Raw genomic sequence first — 25,836 nt, forward strand, 5'->3', positions numbered from 1 at the left:
AACTCTAAACTTTAAAATCTAGCTTTAAAATTACGCTTGTTATTCGATTTTTTTGATTTGCGGGGGCGGAAGTGGGCGTGGCAAAAATTTGAAACAAACTTGATCTGCGTGCAAACATAACAAATGCTGTCGAAAAATTATAGCTCTATCTCTTATAGTCTCTGAGATCCAGTGATTCATACGGACGGACGGACAGACACACAGACGGACAGACGGACATGGCTAGATCGTCTCTGCTGTTGCCGCTGATTAAGTATATATATACTTTATAGGGTCGGAGATGCCTCCTTCTACCTTTTACATACATTTCCTGTCGGCACAAAGTTATAATACCCTTCTACCCTATGGGTAACGGGTATAAAAAAGTTACAAAGCTACGGTCGAGTGTGCTCGAATGTGAGATACCCGCTATACATTTTGAATAAAAGCAAAACAGTGCGGTATTAATTTTAACCACCACATTTTCAGGAATTATAATTGCTATATATGATTTTTATCAATTTCCGGGGTCGGAAGTGGGCGTGACAAAAAAAACTTGATATGCGCGCAAACTTAACAAATGCTGTCGAAAAAAAGTATGGCTCTATCTTTTATAGTCTCTGAGATATAGTGTTTCATATGGACAGACAGACGGATATCTGTCTATATATGTCTTGGCTGTTGATACTGGTCAAGAATATATATATTTTACAGGGTCGGAGATGTCTCCTTCTGCCTGCCGGCACAAAGTTATAGTACTCTACCCCATGGGTAGCGGGTATATTAAACCAAAAACTGTTTTTTTCTTTATGGCAATATGATTTTTTTTATAACTATGGTCCTGAAAATTTGCTTGCTATTAGCTAAAACTAAATAAAGTTATTTTAGAAATAATGATATGGCAAGAACAGCTGCTGCAATCGGGTCTTAGTTGCTTTGGTTGTACTATATGGTATATTTTGAATGTACATAGTAGTATATCGACATACCACATAAAGCCTTCGGTATAATTTAAATTTTTTCTTTAAATAATTAGAAAATATTATTATATAATTATGTATTATTCTATTATATAATTATTTTTATGAATAAGAATAAAATATATATCTCATAATCGAGGACTTTCGATAATAACATTTCGGTTATCAAATCAATTAGATAATCTACGAGCACATTCCTAAATTATGCTACAAAAAATAACTGACTTCGCTTTAAAAAAAGTATTTTTATAATACATGTTATCATTAAAGGTCTTTTCACTAAACACGAATGACATTTGTCATTTCATGTGGCATAATCAAAAGGTATTTCCACAAGTTATTCATTCTATCAAATGATAACAATTTGAAAAATTGAGATATGTTTATTAAATACGTTTGCTATAGTAGAGCTAAAGTCGAATGTCCCCAACTGTACTCGTGAGGTACAAATTACCTGGCGTGTAAATCTGAGTACATGTTTGCAACTACTGACTTTGGGTTCGCATTCAAAAGTTATTAGTAAAGTAAATGAAACCAAATTTTTTGCGTTTATTCTTTGAATATTTATGAACAAAATCGTATAAAAAATATAACAAAAAAAACTAATTAAGAAATAAAAACCAAAAAAAAACTCGCTTGTACTCAGTTGTGCTCATTTTGAACACTTTTCAACAAAAGCTATTTTTTTTAATACTTGGTCCAAAAACCCTTATTTGTAATTATGATATTGATTCATTCTGGTATATTTTCTACCAAATTTTGTATTATTTTTTTTAGAATAGATCTCCATTCGTGCTGGACTCGTTGCTGCATCTCGCGCTAGCTTGCTGGTACTGATTCATAGAGTCCCAATCATCTTCTCATTATCGACCACAAATTTTCGATCGAATTAGGATCAGGACTCTGTGCTGGACACTCCTTTACCTTAAATGATGGGTCTGTAAAATATCTAGAAAGACTTCCTTTTGAATAGTTCCATATATTTTCTTAATTGGTCCAATGCTCCACCAAGTAAAACAGCTCCAGACCATGACATTTCCTCCTCGGTGTTTCGTAGTTTTTTGTACGTGGCCTATCTGCAACGATTGGACCTTCTACAATTTTTATCTGATCAATCAATATAAGCCTATAGCACATAAACGTGCAGTTCATGAGAATTTAAATTCTTTCTATGAGTACCATAAAAAAAATAAAATAAATCAAAAAGTTAATTCGCTATAAAATTGTATTCTTTTATTTGAACAAGTTCTTAAACATTGCTGGCGGCGCTGACAACCCAGGAGCGGAGATCAGCAACAGAGGCGTAGACACCGGGATAGTTGGAGTAGGCGCAGCCAATACCCCAGGAGACAACACCGACGAGAACACCACCGGAGACCAATGGGCCACCGGAATCACCCTGGCAGGCATCCTTGCCGCTGGCAGCAGCGCAGATCATGGTTGAGCGGATGGAGCTACCATAGCTGTAGGCAGACGAAGCGCAAACGGACTGGCTGACGATGTTGGTGTTAACATACTGAAGCTGGGAGGGGATGGAGCTGGATCCGTAAGACTGAGTACCCCAGCCAGAGACGGAGGCAGAAGCACCGTTGCTTGGGTTGGAGGAAGCCAGACCGATAGCCTTAATGTTGGAGCTGAAGGACAGGGAAGAGCTCAGACGGATGACAGCAATATCGTTGACCATGGTGTTGGAGTTGTAACCCTCGTGGTTCCTGAAGGCAGCAACAGCGCTGGTGACACCACCGGAGCTCCAGTAGGTAGAGCCGGCGCGAACCTGAAGGGTGGAGGCGGAGACGGATTGCAGGCAGTGAGCAGCAGTCACGATGATGTTGGCAGAGTAGATGGAACCACCGCAGGAGTGGCTGCCACTACGCTGGAGGGAGATTTGCCAGGGGAAGCTGGCGATGGTGGTGGCGGTACCTCCAACGATGCGTCCATCCAACTGGGGGAGGAGACCCTCAGGGATAGCAGCACCAAAGGCGCAGGCAACAACCGACAACAAGATCACGAACTTGAACATATTGCTAAGTACAATGAGTTTCTAGTGCTAGAGCGTGAGACTTTTATAGTAGTTCTTGGTGTCTTATTATCTGCATAAGTGTCTGTAATCAAAAGCTTTCAATCCATTTTATCGTTCGAAGTGACTACGACGAGTGTGAAGTAACCACGTCACTCAACGCACTAATGGGAAAACCCACAAAAAATAAAGAAAAGGAAAACTACAATTATCTATTTACAATATATATAATTATTTGTCATAGGCCAAGCGGAAAGAGCTGGGAGGCTGAAGTTTTCACTCACAATAGTTTATTATGAAAAACCCTTGGACTCGGTCTTTGCAATCTTCCCATGGGTTACTGTTCTAGTCTTGAAAGCGGCAGACTATAAAAATAGTAAATTTGAATAAAAAAAAAATTGCCAACTAAAATATTACTTAAAAATTGCTTATAGCCGTAGTAAAGAATGCTACCACAATTGAGAGAGCCAGCGAGAAGCTTCTTCGACATTGTAACGTTAGTTATCTAATTGTCTAAATGCGCACAGGCTTTAATGCTTGGCTTGGTTTTTTTGATATTAGTCAAGTTCACTTTCGCCTACGCAAATCCAAACGCGAATAGCTAGTGTATGTTTTTTGAAAGCTAAACAGGATGCACAATAATACATATATTTTTATTATTCCTGAAGTTATTCAACAAATAATTATATGTGCCAAATACTAATTGCAGCTTAATTGTTTTGCTTGACAATCTCGTACATTTGGTATATTTAACAGTATTCTTAGAATATAGAATACTTCATAAAAAATATAAGGGTTTTATATTTGAACAACAATACCGCAATGTTTAGTATTTATTGAAAATAGGTGACGGGTATCTCACACTTAAGGACACTTCGCTGTAGTTTTCTTAATTGTATCAATATTTTTCCGAAATTAAAAACAGATAATTTAACTTGGAAAGTGCATATTAACAAGTAAGAAAGCTACAGTCGAGTGAGCTCGACTGTGAGATACCCGCTACCCATTTTGAAAAAAAGTAAAATATTGCGGTATTTTTAAACCCGCTACCCATAGGATAGAAGGGTGTTATAACTTTGTGCCGGCAGGAAATGTATGTAACAGGTAGAACGAGGCATCTCCGGCCCTATAAAGTATATATTCTTGATCAGCGTCAACAGCCGATCTAGCCATGTCCGTCTGTCCGTCCGTCCGTTTGAAACACTGGATCTCAGAGATTATAAGAAATAGAGCTATAATTTTTTTCGACAGCATTTGTTATGTTTGCACGCAGATCAAGTTTGATTCCAATTTTTGCCACGCCCACTTCCGCCCCTGCAAATCAAATAATCGAAAAACAAGCCTAATTTTAAAGCTAGAGTTGGGAATTTTGGTATATATAATAATTACTATAGTAGTCGTAATTCCTTATGATGTTATGATTTGGTTGCGATCAGATAAAAACTGTGGAAGTTATTAAAGAAATACTTTTGTATGGGCAAAAACGCCTACTTACTAGGGGTCTTAGTTGCTTTGGCCGACAATCTGGTATATTGTGCCGTCTATGGTATATTTTGAGCGCGGTACTATATCGATATACCAAACATACCATTTGGTATATTTTTAGTATTTTTAAGTATTTTTGGTATATTTTGAAAGTATTACCGCAATATTTTGCCTTTATTAAAAATGGGTAGCGGGTATCTCACAGTCGAGCACACTCAACTGTAACTTTCTAATTGTTTTTATCTGATCGCAATCAAATTTTCCGAAATCTTAAATATTATACTATAGTTATTATTGTTACACCAAAACTCGCAGCTCTAGCTTTAAAATTACGCTTGTTATTCGATTTTTTTGATTTGCGGGGCGGAAGTGGGCGTGGCAAAAATTTAAAACAAACTTGATCTCCGTGCAAGCATAAATAATGCCATAAAAGAAATTATAGCTCTATCTCTTGTAGTCCCAGAGATCTAGTGTTTCAAACGGACAGACGGACAGCCTAGATCTTCTTGGCTGTTGACGCTTATCAAGAGTACATATACTTTATAGGGTCGGAGATGCCGCTTTCTACCTGTTACATAGATTTCCTGTCGGCACAAAGTTATAATACCCTACTACCCTATGGGTAGCGGGTATAATTAAAGTAAAAAAATAAACATATGGTAGTCATAAAATGCCAACCGAAATAAAATCTTACTATAATGATGATTAATAAATAATATGTTTAGTTTCCTCTATTACAAATAAAACGGCAGATCAATAGCCACTTTGTCCAATGAGCAACGAGAATAAGTTCTTCATTGGTATAATTACTGTGCCTTCAGATCGATCTCCTCAAATTAACCATTCTGAAACATGCATGACACATTGCAAAGGTTATCCGAGGAGTCATACAAATATAAGCCTATAGCACATAAACGTGCAGTTCATGAGTATTTAAATTCTTTCTATGAGTACCATATATAGTAAATCAAAAAGTTAATTCTCTATAAAATTGTATTCTTTTATTTGAACAAGTTCTTAAACATTGCTGGCGGCGCTGACAACCCAGGAGCGGAGATCAGCAACAGAGGCGTAGACACCGGGATAGTTGGAGTAGGCGCAGCCAATACCCCAGGAGACAACACCGACGAGAACACCACCGGAGACCAATGGGCCACCAGAATCACCCTGGCAGGCATCCTTGCCGCTGGCAGCAGCGCAGATCATGGTTGAGCGGATCGAGCTACCATAGCTGTAGGCAGACGAAGCGCAAACGGACTGGCTGACGATGTTGGTGTTAACATACTGAAGCTGGGAGGGGATGGAGCTGGATCCGTAAGACTGAGTACCCCAGCCAGAGACGGAGGCAGAAGCACCGTTGCTTGGGTTGGAGGAAGCCAGACCGATAGCCTTAATGTTGGAGCTGAAGGACAGGGAAGAGCTCAGACGGATGACAGCAATATCGTTGACCATGGTGTTGGAGTTGTAACCCTCGTGGTTCCTGAAGGCAGCAACAGCGCTGGTGACACCACCGGAGCTCCAGTAGGTAGAGCCGGCGCGAACCTGAAGGGTGGAGGCAGAGACGGATTGCAGGCAGTGAGCAGCAGTCACGATGATGTTGGCAGAGTAGATGGAGCCACCGCAAGAGTGGCTGCCACTACGCTGGAGGGAGATTTGCCAGGGGAAGCTGGCGATGGTGGTGGCGGTACCTCCAACGATGCGTCCATCCAACTGGGGGAGGAGACCCTCAGGGATAGAAGCGCCAAAGGCGCAGGCAACAACCGACAACAAGATCACGAACTTGAACATATTGCTAAGTACAATGAGTTCTAAGTTGCAAAGCGTGGGTCTTTTATAGGAGCTCTCGGTGTCCTATTATCTACATGGTTAATTGTAATCAAAAGCTTTCAAATCTTTTTAGCATTAAAAATGGCAGAAGCGATTGTGAAGTAAGAATGACACTGGGCATACTATAGAAAAATGGGAAAACCTGCCTAAAATGAAAAGAGTTCAATAACAGAATCTATTTATAATAACTTTATATTTCATTCATATTACGCTCAAATAGAAACACATTTATCTTATCACACATTAATATGCACATTTTTATACCCGCTACCCATAGGGTAGAAGGGTATTATAACTTTGTGCCGGCAGAATATGTATGTAACAGGCATAAGGAGGCATCTCCGACCCTATAAAGTATATATATTCTTGATCAGCGTCAACAGCCAAAACGATCTAGCCATGTCCGTCTGTCCGTATGAGCACCAAGATCTCAGACACTATAAAAAATAGAGCTACAATTTTTTTTGATGGTATTTGTTATGTTTGTACGTAGATTCCTCCCCGCAATTCGAAAAACTGAAAGAACACGAGTAATTTTAAATAGATATATTTTAGTATATTAGCTTGGTATATATAAACAACAATACCGCAATGTTTAGCATTTATTGAAAATAGGTGACGGGTATCTCTCATTTTACTGTAACTTTCTTACTTGTTTCAATATTGTTCCGAAATGAAACACAAATAATTTATCTTTGAAAGTGAAAATGCACACTTACATTTTAATGTTTTAACCAAAATGGAACTTTTGCAACAGAAATAAATTTCAAAATATTGTTTAAATGATTCAATAGGAAGAATTCATAATGTGTTCGTTTATTTTACGTCTTTATTTACGCAAAATGTAAATATTGTCAAAGAAAAGATGAGACGAAGATTGACCATTGTGCATTATGTTGATCTTTCCAATTTTTCCTTTAAAAAGTACAAACCAATCGCAAAGTTGTTGTACTAAAAGACTAAAAATCATGGAACTATACTTCAGTTATCCACAAGAAGCGAGGTTTGTGCTATGCAACCCCTAATAAACGCCATGCCATTCATTAATTCAACAAGTTAATTTGTTATATCATTGTATTCTTTTATTTGAACAAGTTCTTAAACATTGCCGGCGGCGCTGACAACCCAGGAGCGGAGATCAGCAACAGAGGCGTAGACACCGGGATAGTTGGAGTAGGCGCAGCCAATACCCCAGGAGACAACACCGACGAGAACACCACCGGAGACCAATGGGCCACCGGAATCACCCTGGCAGGCATCCTTGCCGCTGGCAGCAGCGCAGATCATGGTTGAGCGGATCGAGCTACCGTAGCTGTAGGAAGAAGAAGCGCACACGGACTGGCTGACGATGTTCACGTTGACGTACTGCAACTGGGAGGGGATGGAGCTGGATCCATAGGACAGAGTACCCCAGCCGGAGACAGAAGCAGAAGCACCGTTGCTTGGGTTGGAGGAAGCCAGACCGATAGCCTTAATGTTGGAGCTGAAGGACAGGGAAGAGCTCAGACGGATGACAGCAATATCGTTGACCATAGTGTTGGAGTTGTAACCCTCGTGGTTCCTGAAGGCAGCAACAGCGCTGGTGACACCACCGGAGCTCCAGTAGGTAGAGCCGGCGCGAACCTGAAGGGTGGAGGCGGAGACGGATTGCAGGCAGTGAGCAGCAGTCACGATGATGTTGGCAGAGTAGATGGAACCACCGCAGGAGTGGCTGCCACTACGCTGGAGGGAGATTTGCCAGGGGAAGCTGGCGATGGTGGTGGCGGTACCTCCAACGATGCGTCCATCCAACTGGGGGAGGAGACCCTCAGGGATAGAAGCGCCAAAGGCGCAGGCAACAACCGACAACAAGATCACGAACTTGAACATATTGCTAAGTACAATGAGTTCTAAGTTGCAAAGCGTGGGTCTTTTATAGGGGCACTCGGTGTCCTATTATCTACATGGTTAATTGTAATCAAAAGCTTTCAAATCTTTTTATCATGAGAAATGCAACAGCGATTGTGAAGTAAGAACGAGACTTGACATACTATAGAAAGATGGGAAAACCTGCCTAAAATTAAAAGAGTTCAATAACAGAATCTATTTATACTAACTTTATATTTCATTCTTATTACGCTCAAATAGAAATATTATTCACATTTATCTTATCACTTCAATTGTATAGCTGGAAAAGAGAACCGTTTTTTTAACGGTCTGTCTTTTTTGTTTGATTTTAAAAGTCCTAGTATACGCTTAAGTCTTTCCTTTTATATGTTGTATTTAATTTATTTATACCTATTTCAGAAAATTTCACAAGAAAAAATAGATAAATTCAACATATTCTATGCTGTAAAGAATTTATATAATTATATAATTTATTTTTTATATATAGCAAAATATGAAATCATTTCTTTTCAGATAAATACGTGTATGTTGTTAGTCTATGCAAGAAATAATAAAATAAATAAAAAAATTTGCTTATGATTTTTATACCCGCTACCCATAGGGTAGAAGGGTATTATAACTTTGTGCCGGCAGGAAATGTATGTAACAGATAGAACGAGGCATCTCCGACCCTATAAAGTATATATTCTTGATCAACGTCAACAGCCGAGACATACATATAGCCATGTCCGTCTGTCCGTCTGTGTGTCTGTGTGCCTGTCCGTCCGTCCGTATGAATCACTGGATCTCAGAGACTATAAGAGATAGAGCTATAATTTTTTTTCGACAGCATTTGTTATGTTTGCACGCAGATCAAGTTTGTTTCAAATTTTTGTCACGCCCACTTCCGCCCCCGCAAATCAAAAAAATCGAATAACAAGCGTAATTTTAAAGCTAGAGTTGCGAATTTTGGTATGTACAGTAATAACTATAGTAGATTCCTGAGAATTTGGTTGCATTCAGATAAAAATTTTGGAAGTTATTAAAGAAATACTTTTGTATGGGCAAAAACGCCTACTTACTAAGGGTCTTAGTTGCTTTGGCTGACAATCTGGTATATTGTGCCGTCTATGGTATATTTTGAATGCGGCACTACACCGATATACCACATATACCATTTGGTATATTTTTAGTATTTTGCAGTATATTTGGTATATTTTGAAAATAATATTGCAAAATATATTGCTTTTAATTAAAATGGGTAGCGGATATCTCACAGTCGAGTACACTCAACTGTAGCTTTCTTACTTGTTTTCAATTTGATATGACTTACTTTTGGGAATATTGAAAGCTACCTCAAATGCATATAAATTTTCAAGGTTGATATTTATTTCGCAATGTTCTTAGATATTGTTGGCGGCGCTGACCACCCAGGAGCGGAGATCGGCAACAGAGGCGTAGACGCCGGGATAGTTAGAGTAGGCACAGCCAATACCCCAGGAAACAACACCGACGAGCTGGCCACCGGAGACCAATGGGCCACCGGAATCACCCTGGCAGGCATCCTTGCCGCTGGCAGCAGCGCAGATCATGGTTGCACGGATTTGGCTACCATAGCTGTAGGAAGAAGAAGCGCACGCGGACTGGCTGACGATGTTCACGTTGACGTACTGCAGCTGGGAGGGGATGGAGCTTGAGCCGGAGGACTGAGTACCCCAGCCAGAGACGGAGGCAGAAGCACCGTTGCTTGGGTTGGAGGAAGCCAGACCAATGGACTTAATGTTGGAGCTGAAGGAGAGGGAAGAGCTCAGACGGATGACAGCAATATCGTTGACCATGGTGTTGGAGTTGTAACCCTCGTGGTTCCTGAAAGCGGCAACCTTGCTGGTAACACCACCGGAGCTCCAGTAGCTAGAGCCGGCACGAACCTGAAGGGTGGAGGCAGAGACGGATTGCAGGCAGTGAGCAGCAGTCACGATGATGTTGGCAGAGTAGATGGAACCACCGCAGGAGTGGCTGCCACTACGCTGGAGGGAGATTTGCCAGGGGAAGCTTCCGATGGTGGTGGCGGTACCTCCAACGATGCGTCCATCCAACTGGGGGAGGAGACCCTCAGGGATAGCGGCACCAAAGGCGCAGGCAACAACCGACAACAAGATCACAAACTTGAACATTTTGCAAATGTAATATTATTATGCTTCCCTGCAGGTGCTTTTATACTAAAATTCAGGTGTTCACTATCTTTCTAGAGGTACTGATTGGTTATATATTTTATATCAAGAGGGTCTAATTAAATATATCACGCATCGGCCGTAGTCTAGAAATACATAAGCATATGTACATAAGAATAATACAAAGGAATTCATGCGCAGACGGTACTTGAACCATTCAGAAATTTGGTAAATATGATTGATACTAAATAACGATTGTTTATACTCTAACATATATATTCATACATACCCACATATTTGTATAAAAGCGTATTATATATTTGTGTCAACAGACAAGTATCAGTACTGTATATACTTACGTAAGTGACCGTCAATTTACTTCTGAAGCTCTAAGACAAAACGGCTTCCTTTATGTAAATAAGTTTAATGTTAAATTTTACTATATGCTCTTCTACCTCGCATTTTAGAAATAATTTAAAAATGAAATCTATCAATTTATTTACGATCAGATAATAATAGTGAAAAATTATTTTAATAATTAAAGGTTGAACATTACATAATGCAAAATATTATAGATTTGCTATATTTTTTAATTCTAAAAGTTATTTTTATAAATGCTTTAGCTATTTTAAGGGTAAGATGAACATTGTTTATTTGAACATTATATTATTTCTAATGTGTTCCGATTTCCCCCTATAAATGTTCAAGGTAATCACTTATATTTCAGAATTTTCTTTACCCTTTCAGGACCAAGTTGAATGGTGGAAACACATCTTATGAATAATATGCAAACAAATATAAACCATATTAAATTTTAAAGAATCTCGTTTCCTAGTTTTTCCTTTCTGATTATAGCATAAAGACAAAATTGAGTAACCAGTCCATTTTTAAATTTGTTACACTTATGTACGTGATGTTTATTAACATTAAATTTATATAATGATGTAATTACTCTTGTTTAAAAGATAACTATTGATTTTGCTAGAACTGTAAGCTACGCTACTTCTTAAATGGGTACCTACTAGAGTGACCCTCTCGTAATTGATCGTCGAATCGCTCAGCATCAAAATGAAGGGGCGTAAGCGACAAAAAGCGTAGAATTTTATTTATAGCTGCGAGCAAAGTGTATTTAAAACACACTTTTAAATGCAAAACTAACTAAAGTTAAAAATGAAATCTATAAATTTGTTCTGAGTATCTATATTAGAACCTTTTCTTTTCAGCAATACTAATTTGAGATAAATAATGTTTACCATGTTACCTATTTGGGAATATTTCTTTAAAAATAAGAAATAAAAAGTGACTCTGAAATCAAAAATCAGTAGTAGTAACTAGTGGAGGTTTGAAAGCTAAATATGATTTAGAATGGATACAAAAAAACAATTGAAAGTTAAAATTCAACAAAGCATTTATTTTTAGTTCAAGTTCTTAGACGTTGCCGGCAGCGCTGACCACCCAGGAGCGGAGATCGGCAACAGAGGCGTAGACACCGGGATAGTTAGAGTAGGCGCAGCCAATACCCCAGGAGACAACACCGACGAGCTGACCACCAGAGACCAATGGGCCACCGGAATCACCCTGGCAGGCATCCTTGCCGCTGGCAGCAGCGCAGATCATGGTCGAGCGGATTTGGCTACCATAGCTGTAGGCAGAGGAAGCACACACAGACTGGCTAACGATGTTCACGTTGACGTACTGCAGCTGGGAGGGGATGGAGCTGGAGCCGGAGGACTGAGTACCCCAGCCAGAGACGGAGGCAGAAGCACCGTTGCTTGGGTTGGAGGAAGCCAGACCAATGGACCTAATGTTGGAGCTGAAGGACAGGGAAGAGCTCAGACGGATGACAGCAATATCGTTGACCATGGTGTTGGAGTTGTAACCCTCGTGGTTCCTGAAAGCGGCAACCTTGCTGGTAACACCACCGGAGCTCCAGTAGGTAGAGCCGGCGCGAACCTGAAGGGTGGAGGCAGAGACGGATTGCAGGCAGTGAGCAGCAGTCACAATGATGTTGGCAGAGTAGATGGAACCACCGCAGGAGTGGCTGCCACTACGCTGGAGGGAGATTTGCCAGGGGAAGCTTCCGATGGTGGTGGCAGTACCTCCAACGATGCGTCCATCCAACTGGGGGAGGAGACCCTCAGGGATAGAAGCACCAAAGGCGCAGGCAACAACCGACAACAAGATCACGAACTTGAACATTTTCAAAATGTAATATTATTATGGTTACCTGCTGGTGCTTTTATACTAAAACTTAGGTGTTTATTATCTTTTTGATTATTGATTAGTTATGTATTTATATCAAGAGGGTCTAATTAAATATATCAAGCATCAGGCGTAGTCTAAAAATACAAAGGTTTATGCATACAAACATATACGAATCAAAATAGAAACGCACAAGTTGACGGTACTTGACAAATCACATCCGCTGAAATATATAAGAACCATTCAGAAATGTCTGAAGTATAATTTGATAATAAATTGCGATTGCTTACACTCGCAAACCATAGAATAGAAGGGTATTATACATATTGTAAATAAAAAATTGTTTGAATTTGTCCTTACTGCTATTTTTCATATTGTCAAGGCAATAAGTATTTACATGCATTATTATAAGATATAATATTCGCGATGCTTAACTTATGTTGTAGATGGGTAGTGGCCCTGCAGTTCTGAGCGCTAGTTTGTTGCTAGTGAAATAAGCACTTACCAGCAGACCACCACTACTTACAAAGTGGCGTCTAGCAATGCGTTTTTTAATTTTCGTTTTTGTATGAAATGTCCGCAAATAGGGTCAATCGCCACTGCCTCCATTACCCACGAACTAGTGAAATAGTGCAACATATTAGGGTCTTTAAAGAAACTACTTACATTAGACCCAATGGACCCCATCCATAACGTTTCTGTCATAATTTCCACTTCCACTATTTAATATTTCACACATTAAACATATAATACATACATATATTTTTTTTAAGCAACTCACCAAATAGTTGATCACGGATCCGCTTTGCACTTCTCAACTCAAATGCTTGCAAAAATTTCATCAGCCAGGAAACACAGCTACGTTTGAACAAAAGAGTAGCACAAAATAAAACAAAGACGCGTAAACAAACAGCGATGTAAAGCGTAATCGAAGTTTTGTCTTTAATCTTGTGTATGCCCTTTCCACAAAATAACAAAAACAAAAGCGATGCTTGCCGTTATTTTGTACTTATGCTTTAAAACGCGTACATTTATTAACTAGGTGGTTCGACGTTCGTTTACTATAGGGTCACTTTAGTAAAAACCCATGTAGTGATCGGCGAGGTAAGCACTTTTCCATGGCCAATCGATACCTCCAGTTCTGCAGGGGGGACTATTGGTCAAGCTAAAACTATCTATTTACTTTTCTAGGTCTCTTAACATATGAGTATGGGTAGAGTGTAAGAGATCGCCGAAATAATTTAGGAACAAAGCGTAAGCTCGCGAAAACAACAAATACGTAGACGAATTTTAATATTTCGCTATTCCATAATTAAAAAACAAAAAATTTTTTTCTAGAACATTCTTAGTGCTATGAAAGTATGGCAGTTACAGGAATGGAGCAGAGCTAGGTATAAATAAAAACTGACAACATAATCAATTGAAATCAAGATGTACAACAATAATTTGTGGAGAATATATAAGATTACCTAAATAGCAACGGGTAAAATATGAAGACAAGCTTAAAAAGATATGACAGTTTCTCGAGGGTTAGTGGTGTAAGTAGGTCTGCTTTCTTAGTAAATACTTAATTTACGAGCTGGGAGCTAGTGCTCACAACTGCAGGGGACCTCTAAAGAATGGATGATAATAATTTCAAAATTATTAAAATAATCAATTCACTATTTGCAAAAATTTTTTTATTGAAACAACTTGTTAGATATTACTGGCTGCATTAATCACCCATGATCGAAGGATAGCTACATTAGAGTAGACACCTGGGTAGTTTGAGGCGGCACAGCCATAATTCCAGGAGACTACACCAACTAGCACACCGCCAGAGACCAATGGGCCACCGGAATCACCCTGACAGGCATCCTTGCCGCTGGCAGCAGCGCAGATCATGGTGTTCTTGATTTGGCTACCATAATCGTAGCTAGAGGAAGCGCATATGGATTGGCTGATGATATTTACGTTAGCGTACAGTAGCTGAGAAGGAATAGAGCTGGATCCATAAGACTCTGTTCCCCACCCAGAAACTGACGCGGCATCTCCGTTAGCGGGTGCATAATTGGCCAAATCAATTGCTTTAATGGTGGAGCTAAAGGACAGGGATGAGCTCAGACGGACGACAGCAATATCGTTAGCCATGGTGTTGGCATCGTAGCCCTCATGGTTTCGGAAAGCGGAAACCTGCAGCAGGATACCCCCAGAATTCCAGTAAGTAGATCCGGCACGAACCTGGACGATGGAAGCGGGCACGAATTGCAGACACCGGGCACTAGTCACAATAATGCTAACGGAGTAAACGGAGCCTCCACATGAATGACTGCCGCTACGCTGTAAGGATACTTGCCAGGGAAAGTTGCTAATGGTGGTGGCCGTGCCTCCAATGATTCGGCCAACTGATAGTTCCTGAAGCCCATGAGGAATAGAGTTGCCGAAAACGTAGACAACCATAGACAAAACGATCACGAGTTTGAACATATCGCAAAACGATCTGTTGAAAATAGAAAATCATTGGGTTTATATACTTGTTGTGCCTAGGCCATATCGCTTCCACTTTTCAATCAATTCTTTAAAATCTGTTATATCAGAATTGATAGTAAATCAAACAAAAACAATACGCATAGTATAAAATTGATCAGATTATTTGTTTTACTGTGCGTCAGAACACTCACACAAAAATTATTAGCTTGAGTGTATCCCTGTGTAAAAAATTTAATAAAAAACGTTTTTTTTTTGTAAATATTGTTTAACTATGTACAAGTGTGTAGTTTATATGCCCGCTACCTATAGGTAGAAGGGTTTTGCTTATTTCATATTCCCTTTAAAATTGGATAATAGGGAATAAGGTAGCCAAAATGTATTTTGTTTAAAAATTAAAATCTCCTAGCATCTACCGTTTGGGATGTGAGTTGATCGTTTTGTCAGTATATGTGTCTGTCAGTCAGGAATAAAAATATAACACATTTGGAACTTATATTTGCAACGTATTTATTTTTAGTTCAAGTTTTTAGACGTTGCCGGCAGCGCTGACCACCCAGGAGCGGAGATCGGCAACAGAGGCGTAGACACCGGGATAGTTAGAGTAGGCACAGCCAATACCCCAGGAGACAACACCGACGAGCTGACCACCAGAGACCAATGGGCCACCGGAATCACCCTGGCAGGCATCCTTGCCGCTGGCAGCAGCGCAGATCATGGTCGAGCGGATTTGGCTACCATAGCTGTAGGCAGAGGAAGCACACACAGACTGGCTAACGATGTTCACGTTGACGTACTGCAGCTGGGAGGGGATGGAGCTGGAGCCGGAGGACTGAGTACCCCAGCCAGAGACGGAGGCAGAAGCACCGTTGCTTGGGTTGGAGGAAGCCAGACCAATGGACCTAATGTTGGAGCTGAAGGACAGGGAAGAGCTCAGACGGATGACAGCAATATCGTTGACCATGGTGTTGGAGTTGTAACCCTCGTGGTTCCTGAAAGCGGCAACCTTGCTGGTAACACCACCGGAGCTCCAGTAGCTAGAGCCGGCACGAACCTGAAGGGTGGAGGCAGAGACGGATTGCAGGCAGTGAGCAGCAGTCACGATGATGTTGGCAGAGTAGATGGAACCACCGCAGGAGTGGCTGCCACTACGCTGGAGGGAGATTTGCCAGGGGAAGCTTCCGATGGTGGTGGCAGTACCTCCAACGATGCGTCCATCCAACTGGGGGAGGAGACCCTCAGGGATAGCGGCTCCAAAGGCGCAGGCAACAACCGACAACAAGATCACGAACTTGAACATTTTGCAAATGTAATATTATAATGGTTCTCTGCAGGTGCTTTTATACTAAAATTTAGGTGCTCATTATCTATTTGATATACTGATACAGGTATGTGTTTTCTATCAAGTAGTTCTAATCCGAAATATCATGCCTCGGGTACTGTTGTATAATACTTTAGTTTGTATACGAATCAAAATAGTGAAGGTAAGAGTTGGTAGTACTTGAGAACTACATCCGCTGAAATATATAAGAATTTTTAATGTTTGTTATATGTGGCAATTTGCCACATTTGCTGCCTCGACTATACCATTACTCGAATTATTTCAAATAAATAAATGATTGAAGACACGACGGCAAAAGTAGTTTATAAAATGATTTCTTCTTAAATAATATCTTAGATATATTTGACCAAATTTTCAGGAATCATAACTGTTGTAATTTTTATATTTATGAAAAATTGACTCTACCTTTAAAATTATACTTGCTATTCGTATTTTTTCGATTTGTGATGGAGATGGTAAAAATTTAAAACAAGCTAATCTGCCTACAACACAAATGACTACTGTTAAAAAAGCAGCTCGCTGAGATATACATAGATGTTAATGCGGACAGATGGACGGTTAATTTTTGCAATTATCAGAACAGAAAACAAAACAGAAAAAAATCAATAACCATTCTTATATCCAATTTAAGTACTTATCCAGAGCTATAAGAATAACTTATTCTAATTTTTAAAACTGTTTCAGTTTATGTTTTCTTTTCATTGTAAAGATGGTCGCACGTGACATCTGCCAGAGAATTACCCATATATGTATACTTAATGGGGTAAGAGATGCTTCCTTCCGCCTTTTACATACAATTACCCTTACCAAAAAGGTCTAATAATCATGATCTCCCTATTGTAATTTTGATATACAAATACATATATACTAACGTATTTCATGACTACGCTCGAAACTTGACAATTTTAATCTCTCTCTTGATATAAAATACATAGCTAATCAGCAATTAAATAGATAGTGAATACCTTAGTTTTAGTATAAAAGCACCTGCAGGGAGCCATAATAATATTACATTTGCAAAATGTTCAAGTTCGTGATCTTGTTGTCGGTTGTTGCCTGCGCCTTTGGAGCCGCTATCCCTGAGGGTCTCCTCCCCCAGTTGGATGGACGCATCGTTGGAGGTACCGCCACCACCATCGGAAGCTTCCCCTGGCAAATCTCCCTCCAGCGTAGTGGCAGCCACTCCTGCGGTGGTTCCATCTACTCTGCCAACATCATCGTGACTGCTGCTCACTGCCTGCAATCCGTCTCTGCCTCCACCCTTCAGGTTCGTGCCGGCTCTAGCTACTGGAGCTCCGGTGGTGTTACCAGCAAGGTTGCCGCTTTCAGGAACCACGAGGGTTACAACTCCAACACCATGGTCAACGATATTGCTGTCATCCGTCTGAGCTCTTCCCTGTCCTTCAGCTCCAACATTAGGTCTATTGGTCTGGCTTCCTCCAACCCAAGCAACGGTGCTTCTGCCTCCGTCTCTGGCTGGGGTACTCAGTCCTCCGGCTCTAGCTCCATCCCCTCCCAGCTGCAGTACGTCAACGTGAACATCGTTAGCCAGTCTGTGTGTGCTTCCTCTGCCTACAGCTATGGTAGCCAAATCCGCTCGACCATGATCTGCGCTGCTGCCAGCGGCAAGGATGCCTGCCAGGGTGATTCCGGTGGCCCATTGGTCTCCGGTGGTCAGCTCGTCGGTGTTGTTTCCTGGGGTATTGGCTGTGCCTACTCCAACTATCCCGGTGTCTACGCCTCTGTTGCCGACCTCCGCTCTTGGGTTGTCAACACCGCCAACAATATCTAAGAACTTTGCAAAATAAATAACAACCTTGTTTTTGAAATCAATTTTGAGATATATTTCTTTGGAGAACAAAGTTTTCTTGTTATAATAAGGTTAAATGGATCTGTAGATCGAAGTAACGCTTTGACTCCTTGCTGTGACTTCTATGTTTACGACATGCAGAGGAGCCGATGGTAATAAAATAAGCTAGCACCTATAAAAGTCGATGTTGCCCACAAAGTACCTTCTTACAAAATTGAGAATGACATATATGATAGTGGTTAAGCATCTTCATAAAAACTTGATTATGTGTTTATAAAAATATTAAGAAGAGGAACTTTGCTAGAAAATTGTAATAGACAAATTAAATTTATAAAACTTGCAGCTCCTAGTGATATATGATACATATATACATATATATATACTACATATTAGATAGCGTATTTTCATAATAAAATATTTTTTATGAACATACTTTATTAATTATTTAGGTTTACAAGTTTTTATTTTCAATACAATAAAAAATTATAGATTTGTATAAGTTGTTTTTTTTAATTAACTTAACTTAACTCACATTAACTTTTGCAATCATCCTAAAACAAGTAAGAAAGCTACTCGACTATGAGACACCTGCTACCCATTTTGAATAAAAGCAAAATAGTACGGTATTCATTTTGAAATGTACCAATTTAATATACCGGCAAAAGATAAAAAGATACTAAAAAATATTTTAGGTATATTGATAGATTCAAAATATACCATTGAGTGCAAAATATGCCAGATTGTCAGATAAACCAAGTAACTAGGCGTTTTTCCCATGCAAAAGTTTTTCTTTAATATCTTCGACATATTTTATCTGATCGCAACCCAATCAGGAATGATAAAGACTATCGATATTATTGTATGTACCAAAATTCGTGACTCTAGCTTTAAAATCACTCTTGTTATTCTATTTTAATCGATTTGTGGGACGGATGTGGGCGTTACAAAAAATTGAAACAAACTTCATCTGCCTGAAAACATAACAAGTCCTGTAATAAATCTATCTCTTATAGTCTGTGAGATATTGGTGTTAATACGGACAGACGGACATGGCAATATCGTCTCGGCTGTTGACGCTTCTGCCTATTACATAAATTTCCTGCCGGCACACAGTTTCAGTACCATTCGATCCTATGGGTAGCGGGTATAAATATATGTGGCAAAGACTACTGCTATCTTCACTAAAAAACTACTTTACATTTTTGTTAATTTTCAGAAAATTTAAAAATAAATTAAATAACCTAAGACTTAAAAAATTAAAAAAATAAATTAAATTGAAAACTTACAGGCTTATATTATACATATTAACCCTCGTACACATATTACTCTAATAGACAAATATTATTAAAACTTAATTCATATCACCATTAAAGTGTTGTTTAAAAATTAAACAATTGACTCTAGATGTAATATGTATGAGATCTTAATAATAAGCAAATGCTTTACGAGCTCACGCCGTACATATGAGAGATTTAAGACGAATTTTATAAGTAAATTGAAACAATAGGAATCATAAATTTGAAAAACATTTTTTTATTCGTTCAAGTTATTAGACGTTGCCGGCAGCGCTGACCACCCAGGAGCGAAGGTCAGCAACAGAGGAATACACACCAGGATAGTTGGAGTAAGCGCAACCAATACCCCAGGAGACAACACCAACAAGCTGACCACCGGAGACCAATGGGCCACCGGAATCACCCTGGCAGGAATCCTTGCCGCTGGCAGCAGCGCAGATCATGGTTGCACGGATTTGGCTACCATAGCTGTAGGAAGAAGAAGCGCAGACAGAACGGCTGACGATTTTCGTGTTGATGTACTGCAATTGGGTGGGAATAGAGCTAGCGCCGGAAGACTGAGTACCCCAGCCAGAGACGGAGGCAGAAGCACCGTTGCTTGGGTTGGAAGAAGCCAGACCGATAGCCTTAATGTTGGAGCTGAAGGACAGGGAAGAGCTCAGACGGATGACAGCAATGTCGTTGACCATGGTGTTGGCGTTGTAGCCCTCGTGGTTTCTAAAGGCGGCAACCTTGCTGGTAACACCACCGGAGCTCCAGTAGCTAGAGCCGGCGCGAACTTGAAGGGAGGAGGCGGAGACGGATTGCAGGCAGTGAGCAGCAGTCACGATGATGTTGGCAGAGTAGATGGAACCACCGCAGGAGTGGCTGCCACTACGCTGTAGGGAGATTTGCCAGGGGAAGCTTCCGATGGTGGTGGCAGTACCTCCAACGATGCGTCCATCCAACTGGGGGAGGAGACCCTCAGGGATAGCGGCTCCAAAGGCGCAGGCAACAACCGACAACAAGATCACGAACTTGAACATTTTGTTAAGTATAATGTGATTTTGATATTCTGATTGCGCTTATATACGAATCGGAGGTGTCTATTATCTAAAGAACTTGTGAATTATCTCAAGTTTGCAATTGATTTCATGTTAACCGAGAAAAAATTCCCCTACGATATTTGAAGTGGTCAAGGTTTTTCAATTCATGAAATATGATTGACAGACGCACTTATCTAGTTCTCAATTGTATCATGGGAGAACAGATTTTTGGTATATAAAGCGTGGGCATGGGATTATGTAGACTACAAAGAAAAAACATGTTGAAATTTTTGGTTCTTCTTTCGGTAGCCGCTTGTGCCCTGGCTGGTACCGTACCCGAGGGTCTGATTCCTCAGTTGGATGGACGCATTGTTGGCGGATACGAGACGAGCATTGATGATCATCCTTACCAGGTGTCCTTGCAGCGCAGTGGATCTCACTTCTGTGGGGGTTCGATCTACTCGCACGACATTGTGATCACCGCTGCCCACTGTCTGCAGTCAATCTCCGCTGAGCAACTGAAGGTGCGTGTGGGAACAACTTACTGGCGTTCAGGTGGCAGCGTGCACTCGGTGCGTGCCTTCAGAAACCATGAGGGTTACAATTCCAGAACCATGATCAACGACATTGCCATCATTCGCATTGAATCTTCCTTGAGCTTCCGTTCTACCATCAGGGCTATTAGCATCGCTGATTCTAATCCTCGCAACGGCGCTGAGGCTGTCGTCTCCGGCTGGGGCACTACTGCTTCTGGTAGCAGCGATATTCCCGACCATTTGCTGGCTGTCAACTTGAGAATCGTCGATCGTGAGGAATGCGCTTCTCGGGACTTCAGCTACGGCAGCAAGATCAAGGATACCATGATCTGCGCCTACGCCGAACATAAGGATGCCTGCCAGGGTGATTCTGGTGGCCCATTGGTCTCTGGCAACCGTCTTGTAGGTGTTGTGTCCTGGGGCTATGGCTGCGCTGACACCAGATACCCAGGTGTCTACGCTGACGTTGCCCATTTCCACTCATGGATCGAGGATACCGCACGTGATATCTAAGCACCGTCACCAGCCCTTGAAATTATTTCATTAAATTGCAATGTAAACAACTTCAATGTCTTTCATTTGTCATTCCTAGAATGTGTGTAATCCCCGCCAAAGACTGTCTACTGATAACTGTTGGGTTGGTTTCCTATAAAAACACGCAATTTACAATGTACACCTATTCACTTTCCGGCTAAGTTCGTAATGTTCAAGTTCGTGATCTTGTTGTCAGTGGTTGCTTGCGCCTTTGGCGCTGCTGTCCCTGAGGGTCTCCTGCCTCAGGTGGATGGACGCATCGTTGGAGGTACTGCCACCACCATCGGAAGCTTCCCCTGGCAAATCTCACTCCAGCGTAGTGGCAGCCACTCCTGCGGTGGTTCCATCTTCTCGGCCAACATTATCGTGACTGCTGCCCACTGCCTGCAATCCGTCTCTGCCTCCACCCTTCAGGTTCGTGCCGGCTCCAGCTACTGGAGCTCTGGTGGTGTTGTCAGCAAGGTTGCCGCTTTCAGAAATCACGAGGGATACAACTCGAACACCATGGTGAACGACATCGCCATCATTCGTTTGAGTTCTTCCCTGTCCTTTAGTTCAAACATTAAGGCTATAAGTCTGGCGACTTATGCTCCTGTGAACGGTGCGGCTGCTGCCGTCTCTGGCTGGGGAACTCTGTCCTCTGGCTCCAGCTCCATCCCAGCCCAGCTGCAGTTTGTCAACGTAAACATCGTCAGTCAATCCGTTTGTGGATCTTCTGCCTACAAGTACGGTAGCTCAATCCGCTCAACCATGATCTGCGCTGCTGCCAGCGGCAAGGATGCCTGCCAGGGTGATTCCGGTGGTCCATTGGTATCTGGTGGCAATCTCGTTGGTGTTGTCTCCTGGGGTATTGGCTGCGCCTACTCAAATTATCCAGGTGTCTATGCCGATGTTGCTGTTCTCCGTTCATGGGTTATCAGTGCAGCCAATTCAATCTAATTTGATCTAATGAAATTATTATAATATTAAAATAAAACGATTATCATGCAAATGATTTGTTGTTTTTGTTCAGAGTCACATGCCGAGACAATGACGTCTAAGTTTTGTCTAATCTAGGGGAAGCATCAGGCATGTTTTAAAGGGTCGAGAGATATCAACGTGATTTGTTATGAGGACTCTCCAAACGTGTTACCGAAAACTCTTCAGTCTTATTGATATGATATGATGAAATGATGTCCACCATTACGTGGTGAGCTAATCTAATCAATTTCGAGTGCGACACACGCCCAAAATAAGAAATGTTTGTTTTTAAATGACTATTCAGTTTGACTAAAATTCTAATCAACTATTGATAGGGAGCATGTGCTAGCTCCTGACTTGGACAGACGAAGATTAATTGTTCATTGCTCAAGTACTCCTATTTATTAAGTCGAAGAAAATTTCACACTTCTAGATAGTTTTCATTGTATTTATGTTACATTCATAAAGTTCATTCAGTTCTAATGGTTTGAATTCTTTATCTAAACTTTCCTTTAAGGTTAACTAATTAGGCATGTGGAAGAAATATTTTATTTTTGTTCTTCAGTGACCAATCCATTATCCAGTTATATCAAAATCACGCGATTTTTGACTTAAAACATGGAACCGATGATCCCTAAGTTCATTCGCTTATAGAGTTAAGCAACTATACTATTCTACGAATTTACACTGATATACAGATTGGCATGGTTGTTTTTCAATTATTCGGAAGAATCGAACTGATAATTGATATTTTTAATTAAATTTTTGCACAATTAAATATGAGATAAAGGTTCGATGTGCGCATTTAACTAAGAATGATCACTTGAGTACATTTTAAAGATAAACACGGAACTCAAAATCGTAACCTCAATTGGACTTTTGTACTTGATGCCATGTGTAGTATCTTCGACAGACACCATCATAAATAAATTACGAATATTATTACGAATCGGCCTGAATGGGCGTTGGCGTAAAAGCCAGCTATTACTCAAAGGTTTTACTCAATGAGCTATAATAGATAGCGGCATTATAACAATAGACCATAAAATATTTAGGTACCGAGATTTAGCAAAAGACAATAAATACGAATTTCGATTTGAAATAGTGCCTTTGGCAGATAACAATGTTGTATGGGAAAGATAGTCAAGTCAGAAATGAGTTATAAGGCATTGGGTTGGGCTCTTCAAATAAATTATAGTCGAAGTCAAGAATTAAGACCGTATACTATATATGCTAATGCCATAACTTAAGTTATTATACTTTTTTTGATACTGTCAAAATATTTATTGTCTGGACACTCTACTTGAGAGATTACTTACGATGAGTGCGTGACACGAGTGCTGACGATATTTTGCAACGTGATCATGTGAAGATTTGGTGGGTATAATATTCATGTTATATAAAAATGCGGAAAATTGTGACTTCTTAGTTGTTATCATTATCTTAAAAGATGTATGTACTTATAAAATTAATTGGATAAGTTTTCCTAGTTTTTACAATTTTAAAAACAATGTAAAACATATGCTTCCATCTCTAGATCAAATGGTCAAGTGGAACTCACAATCCATTTATATGGAAATACCTATAAATATGAGCACTTTAGTTTTAAATTTTCAGTGTTTGACATAATGTTTCGAGTGGTAGCAATATAGGTCTGCTTGGCAGTTGGTGCCTGGGCTGGTACTATTGGCGTAGCACCTAATCCTTTTGAGCGTGAGGGACGTATTGTTGGCGGCGAGGACACTACAATTAGAGCTCATCCCTACCAAGTCTCCCTGCAAAAGAAAAGCGGTAGCCACTTCTGTGGAGGTAGTTTGATTAACCACAATACTGTAGTGACTGCAGCTCACTGTTTACAGGGTCAGAAGGCATCCAAGATTTGGGTGCGTTTGGGTTCAACGACCTACAATGAAGGCGGATTGCGTGTTGCCGTCGAGAGCCTAATCTACAATGATAAGTACAGCAGCCAGACCCTGCAGTACGATGTTGGACTACTCAGGCTTGCCGAGAGTGTTGCCGAGACAGAGGATATACGTTACATCGAGCTGGCCAAGGAAACGCCACCGACAGGAACTGCTGCCGTTGTCACTGGTTGGGGCTCTAAGTGTTACTTCTGGTGTATGACTTTGCCCAAGGTACTGCAATCAGTAGTCGTTTATATCGTTCAGTGGAAGGAATGTGCTTCAGATACTTACAAATATGGTGACATCGTATTGGACACAATGGTTTGCGCCTATGAAAAGAAGAAGGATGCTTGCCAGGGTGATTCGGGAGGTCCATTGGTTGCCAACAATCAATTGGTTGGTATTGTTTCCTGGGGATACGGATGTGCTCAAACATTGACGCCGGGTGTCTATGCCGATGTTGCAACCCTACGGGATTGGATAATTGAGTACACTGAAAAATTGTAGAAATCTATTAAAATAAACGAATGCCCAAGAAGACAAGTAAGAAAGCCAGTGTCGACTATGCTGGACTGTGAGATACGCGCTACCCATTGTGGTATTGGTATTAATTATAAAGTATACTAAATGAATATATCTCAAAATCACTGAAAATATACCAAAGGCTATATTTGGTATATTACTGGACTACTTAATTCAAAATATACCATTGAGTGCAAAATATACCAGATTGTCAGCCAAAGCAAGTGAGACTTTATTGCAACAGGCGTTTTTCCCTATACAAAAGAATTTCATAGCTATTGTGTTTATCAAAAATCGTCGCTCTAGCTTCAAAATTACGCTTGTTATTCGATTTTTGTCGATTTGTGAGGCGGACGTGAGAATGCAAAAATTTGAAACAAACTGCTGTCGAAAAAAAGCATAACTCTATCTCTTATATGTAGTCCTTGAGATTCAGTGTTTCATACGGACAGACAGACTTGGCTATATCGTCTCGATTGTTGACGCTGATCAAGAATATATAAAGTTTATGGGGTCAGAGATAACTCCTTCTGCCTGTTCCATACATTTCATACATACATACAAAGTTATAATACCCTTCTATGGATAGCAGATATAACAATTCACGAACTGTCTCTAACATTATTATATAATAAAACTAACTAATTACTTAATGTACGGTAAGCTTTTATAAGCTTATAAGGGAAAAATAAGTTTAATAATAAGTTATTGAGTTGATTGATGGTTTGTTTCCCGCCAAAGCATTGTTGCAAAAGCTTTGTTTGCTGTTATCATTAATGAAAAGCTTCTAGTAACCACAGTGGGCACATTCATATATTCTATTTTGTACATAAAAGAAGATTACTTTTTAAAATGGTATATTTTATAAATTGTGAAATATAATTGATAACGCTTAAAAATTAAATTTTTTTTGTT

General features: G+C 40.2%; 7 protein-coding genes across 7 annotated transcripts; 2 read left to right on the forward strand and 5 right to left on the reverse strand.

Annotated features, from left to right (window-relative positions):
* Positions 1-2,170: 2,170 nt before the first annotated feature.
* On the reverse strand, positions 2,171-3,000 carry LOC132792569 (trypsin alpha-like). The gene has a single exon (XM_060801995.1). It carries the CDS (start codon positions 2,977-2,979, stop codon positions 2,209-2,211), a length of 771 nt encoding a protein of 256 aa, XP_060657978.1. The 5' UTR covers positions 2,980-3,000; the 3' UTR covers positions 2,171-2,208.
* A 2,440-nt stretch (positions 3,001-5,440) lies between these two features.
* On the reverse strand, positions 5,441-6,250 carry LOC132789909 (trypsin alpha-like). Its single transcript, XM_060798240.1, has one exon. It carries the CDS (start codon positions 6,247-6,249, stop codon positions 5,479-5,481), a length of 771 nt encoding a protein of 256 aa, XP_060654223.1. The 5' UTR covers position 6,250; the 3' UTR covers positions 5,441-5,478.
* A 1,098-nt stretch (positions 6,251-7,348) lies between these two features.
* Positions 7,349-8,184, reverse strand: LOC132789827 (trypsin delta). Its single transcript, XM_060798111.1, has one exon. It carries the CDS (start codon positions 8,155-8,157, stop codon positions 7,387-7,389), a length of 771 nt encoding a protein of 256 aa, XP_060654094.1. The 5' UTR covers positions 8,158-8,184; the 3' UTR covers positions 7,349-7,386.
* A 1,337-nt stretch (positions 8,185-9,521) lies between these two features.
* Positions 9,522-20,488, reverse strand: LOC132793349 (uncharacterized). Its single transcript, XM_060803207.1, has 7 exons — positions 19,701-20,488; positions 17,348-18,130; positions 15,525-16,308; positions 15,410-15,449; positions 14,285-15,006; positions 11,757-12,538; positions 9,522-10,343 (listed from the first exon to the last, which is right to left on the reverse strand). Exons 1-7 carry the CDS (start codon positions 20,463-20,465, stop codon positions 9,558-9,560), a joined length of 4,662 nt encoding a protein of 1,553 aa, XP_060659190.1. The 5' UTR covers positions 20,466-20,488; the 3' UTR covers positions 9,522-9,557.
* Positions 14,198-15,006, reverse strand: LOC132794095 (trypsin alpha-like). Its single transcript, XM_060804344.1, has one exon. It carries the CDS (start codon positions 14,991-14,993, stop codon positions 14,223-14,225), a length of 771 nt encoding a protein of 256 aa, XP_060660327.1. The 5' UTR covers positions 14,994-15,006; the 3' UTR covers positions 14,198-14,222.
* A 228-nt stretch (positions 20,489-20,716) lies between the features above and the next one.
* On the forward strand, positions 20,717-22,526 carry LOC132793352 (transmembrane protease serine 9-like). Its single transcript, XM_060803234.1, has 2 exons — positions 20,717-21,512; positions 21,639-22,526. Exons 1-2 carry the CDS (start codon positions 20,744-20,746, stop codon positions 22,472-22,474), a joined length of 1,605 nt encoding a protein of 534 aa, XP_060659217.1. The 5' UTR covers positions 20,717-20,743; the 3' UTR covers positions 22,475-22,526.
* A 1,597-nt stretch (positions 22,527-24,123) lies between these two features.
* LOC132792629 (trypsin theta) lies at positions 24,124-24,950 on the forward strand. Its single transcript, XM_060802064.1, is given in 1 exon segment — positions 24,124-24,950. A coding segment is annotated over 1 exon segment (783 nt). The 3' UTR covers positions 24,907-24,950.
* The last annotated feature ends 886 nt before the right edge of the window (positions 24,951-25,836 follow it).

Source organism: Drosophila nasuta, chromosome 3 (assembly GCF_023558535.2).
Source record: "Drosophila nasuta strain 15112-1781.00 chromosome 3, ASM2355853v1, whole genome shotgun sequence".
Taxonomy (NCBI): Eukaryota; Metazoa; Arthropoda; class Insecta; order Diptera; family Drosophilidae; genus Drosophila; species Drosophila nasuta.

What these genes read in the sequence shown, in the direction of transcription:
- LOC132793349 (XM_060803207.1), bottom strand. Translation starts at nt 20,465, where the DNA reads ATGTTCAAGTTCGTGATCTTGTTGTCGGTTGTTGCCTGCGCCTTTGGA. An exon ending in AACTTGAACATTTTGCAAAT is followed by an intron (nt 16,309 to 17,347) that starts GTAATATTATTA and finishes GAACCATTATAA; the next exon opens with TATTACATTTGCAAAATGTT. An exon ending in CAGCGCTGCCGGCAACGTCT is followed by an intron (nt 15,450 to 15,524) that starts AAAAACTTGAAC and finishes CCTGACTGACAG; the next exon opens with ACACATATACTGACAAAACG.
- LOC132794095 (XM_060804344.1), bottom strand. Translation starts at nt 14,993, where the DNA reads ATGTTCAAACTCGTGATCGTTTTGTCTATGGTTGTCTACGTTTTCGGC.
- LOC132792569 (XM_060801995.1), bottom strand. Translation starts at nt 2,979, where the DNA reads ATGTTCAAGTTCGTGATCTTGTTGTCGGTTGTTGCCTGCGCCTTTGGT.
- LOC132789827 (XM_060798111.1), bottom strand. Translation starts at nt 8,157, where the DNA reads ATGTTCAAGTTCGTGATCTTGTTGTCGGTTGTTGCCTGCGCCTTTGGC.
- LOC132793352 (XM_060803234.1), top strand. Translation starts at nt 20,744, where the DNA reads ATGTTGAAATTTTTGGTTCTTCTTTCGGTAGCCGCTTGTGCCCTGGCT. An exon ending in GGATACCGCACGTGATATCT is followed by an intron (nt 21,513 to 21,638) that starts AAGCACCGTCAC and finishes GATAACTGTTGG; the next exon opens with GTTGGTTTCCTATAAAAACA.
- LOC132789909 (XM_060798240.1), bottom strand. Translation starts at nt 6,249, where the DNA reads ATGTTCAAGTTCGTGATCTTGTTGTCGGTTGTTGCCTGCGCCTTTGGC.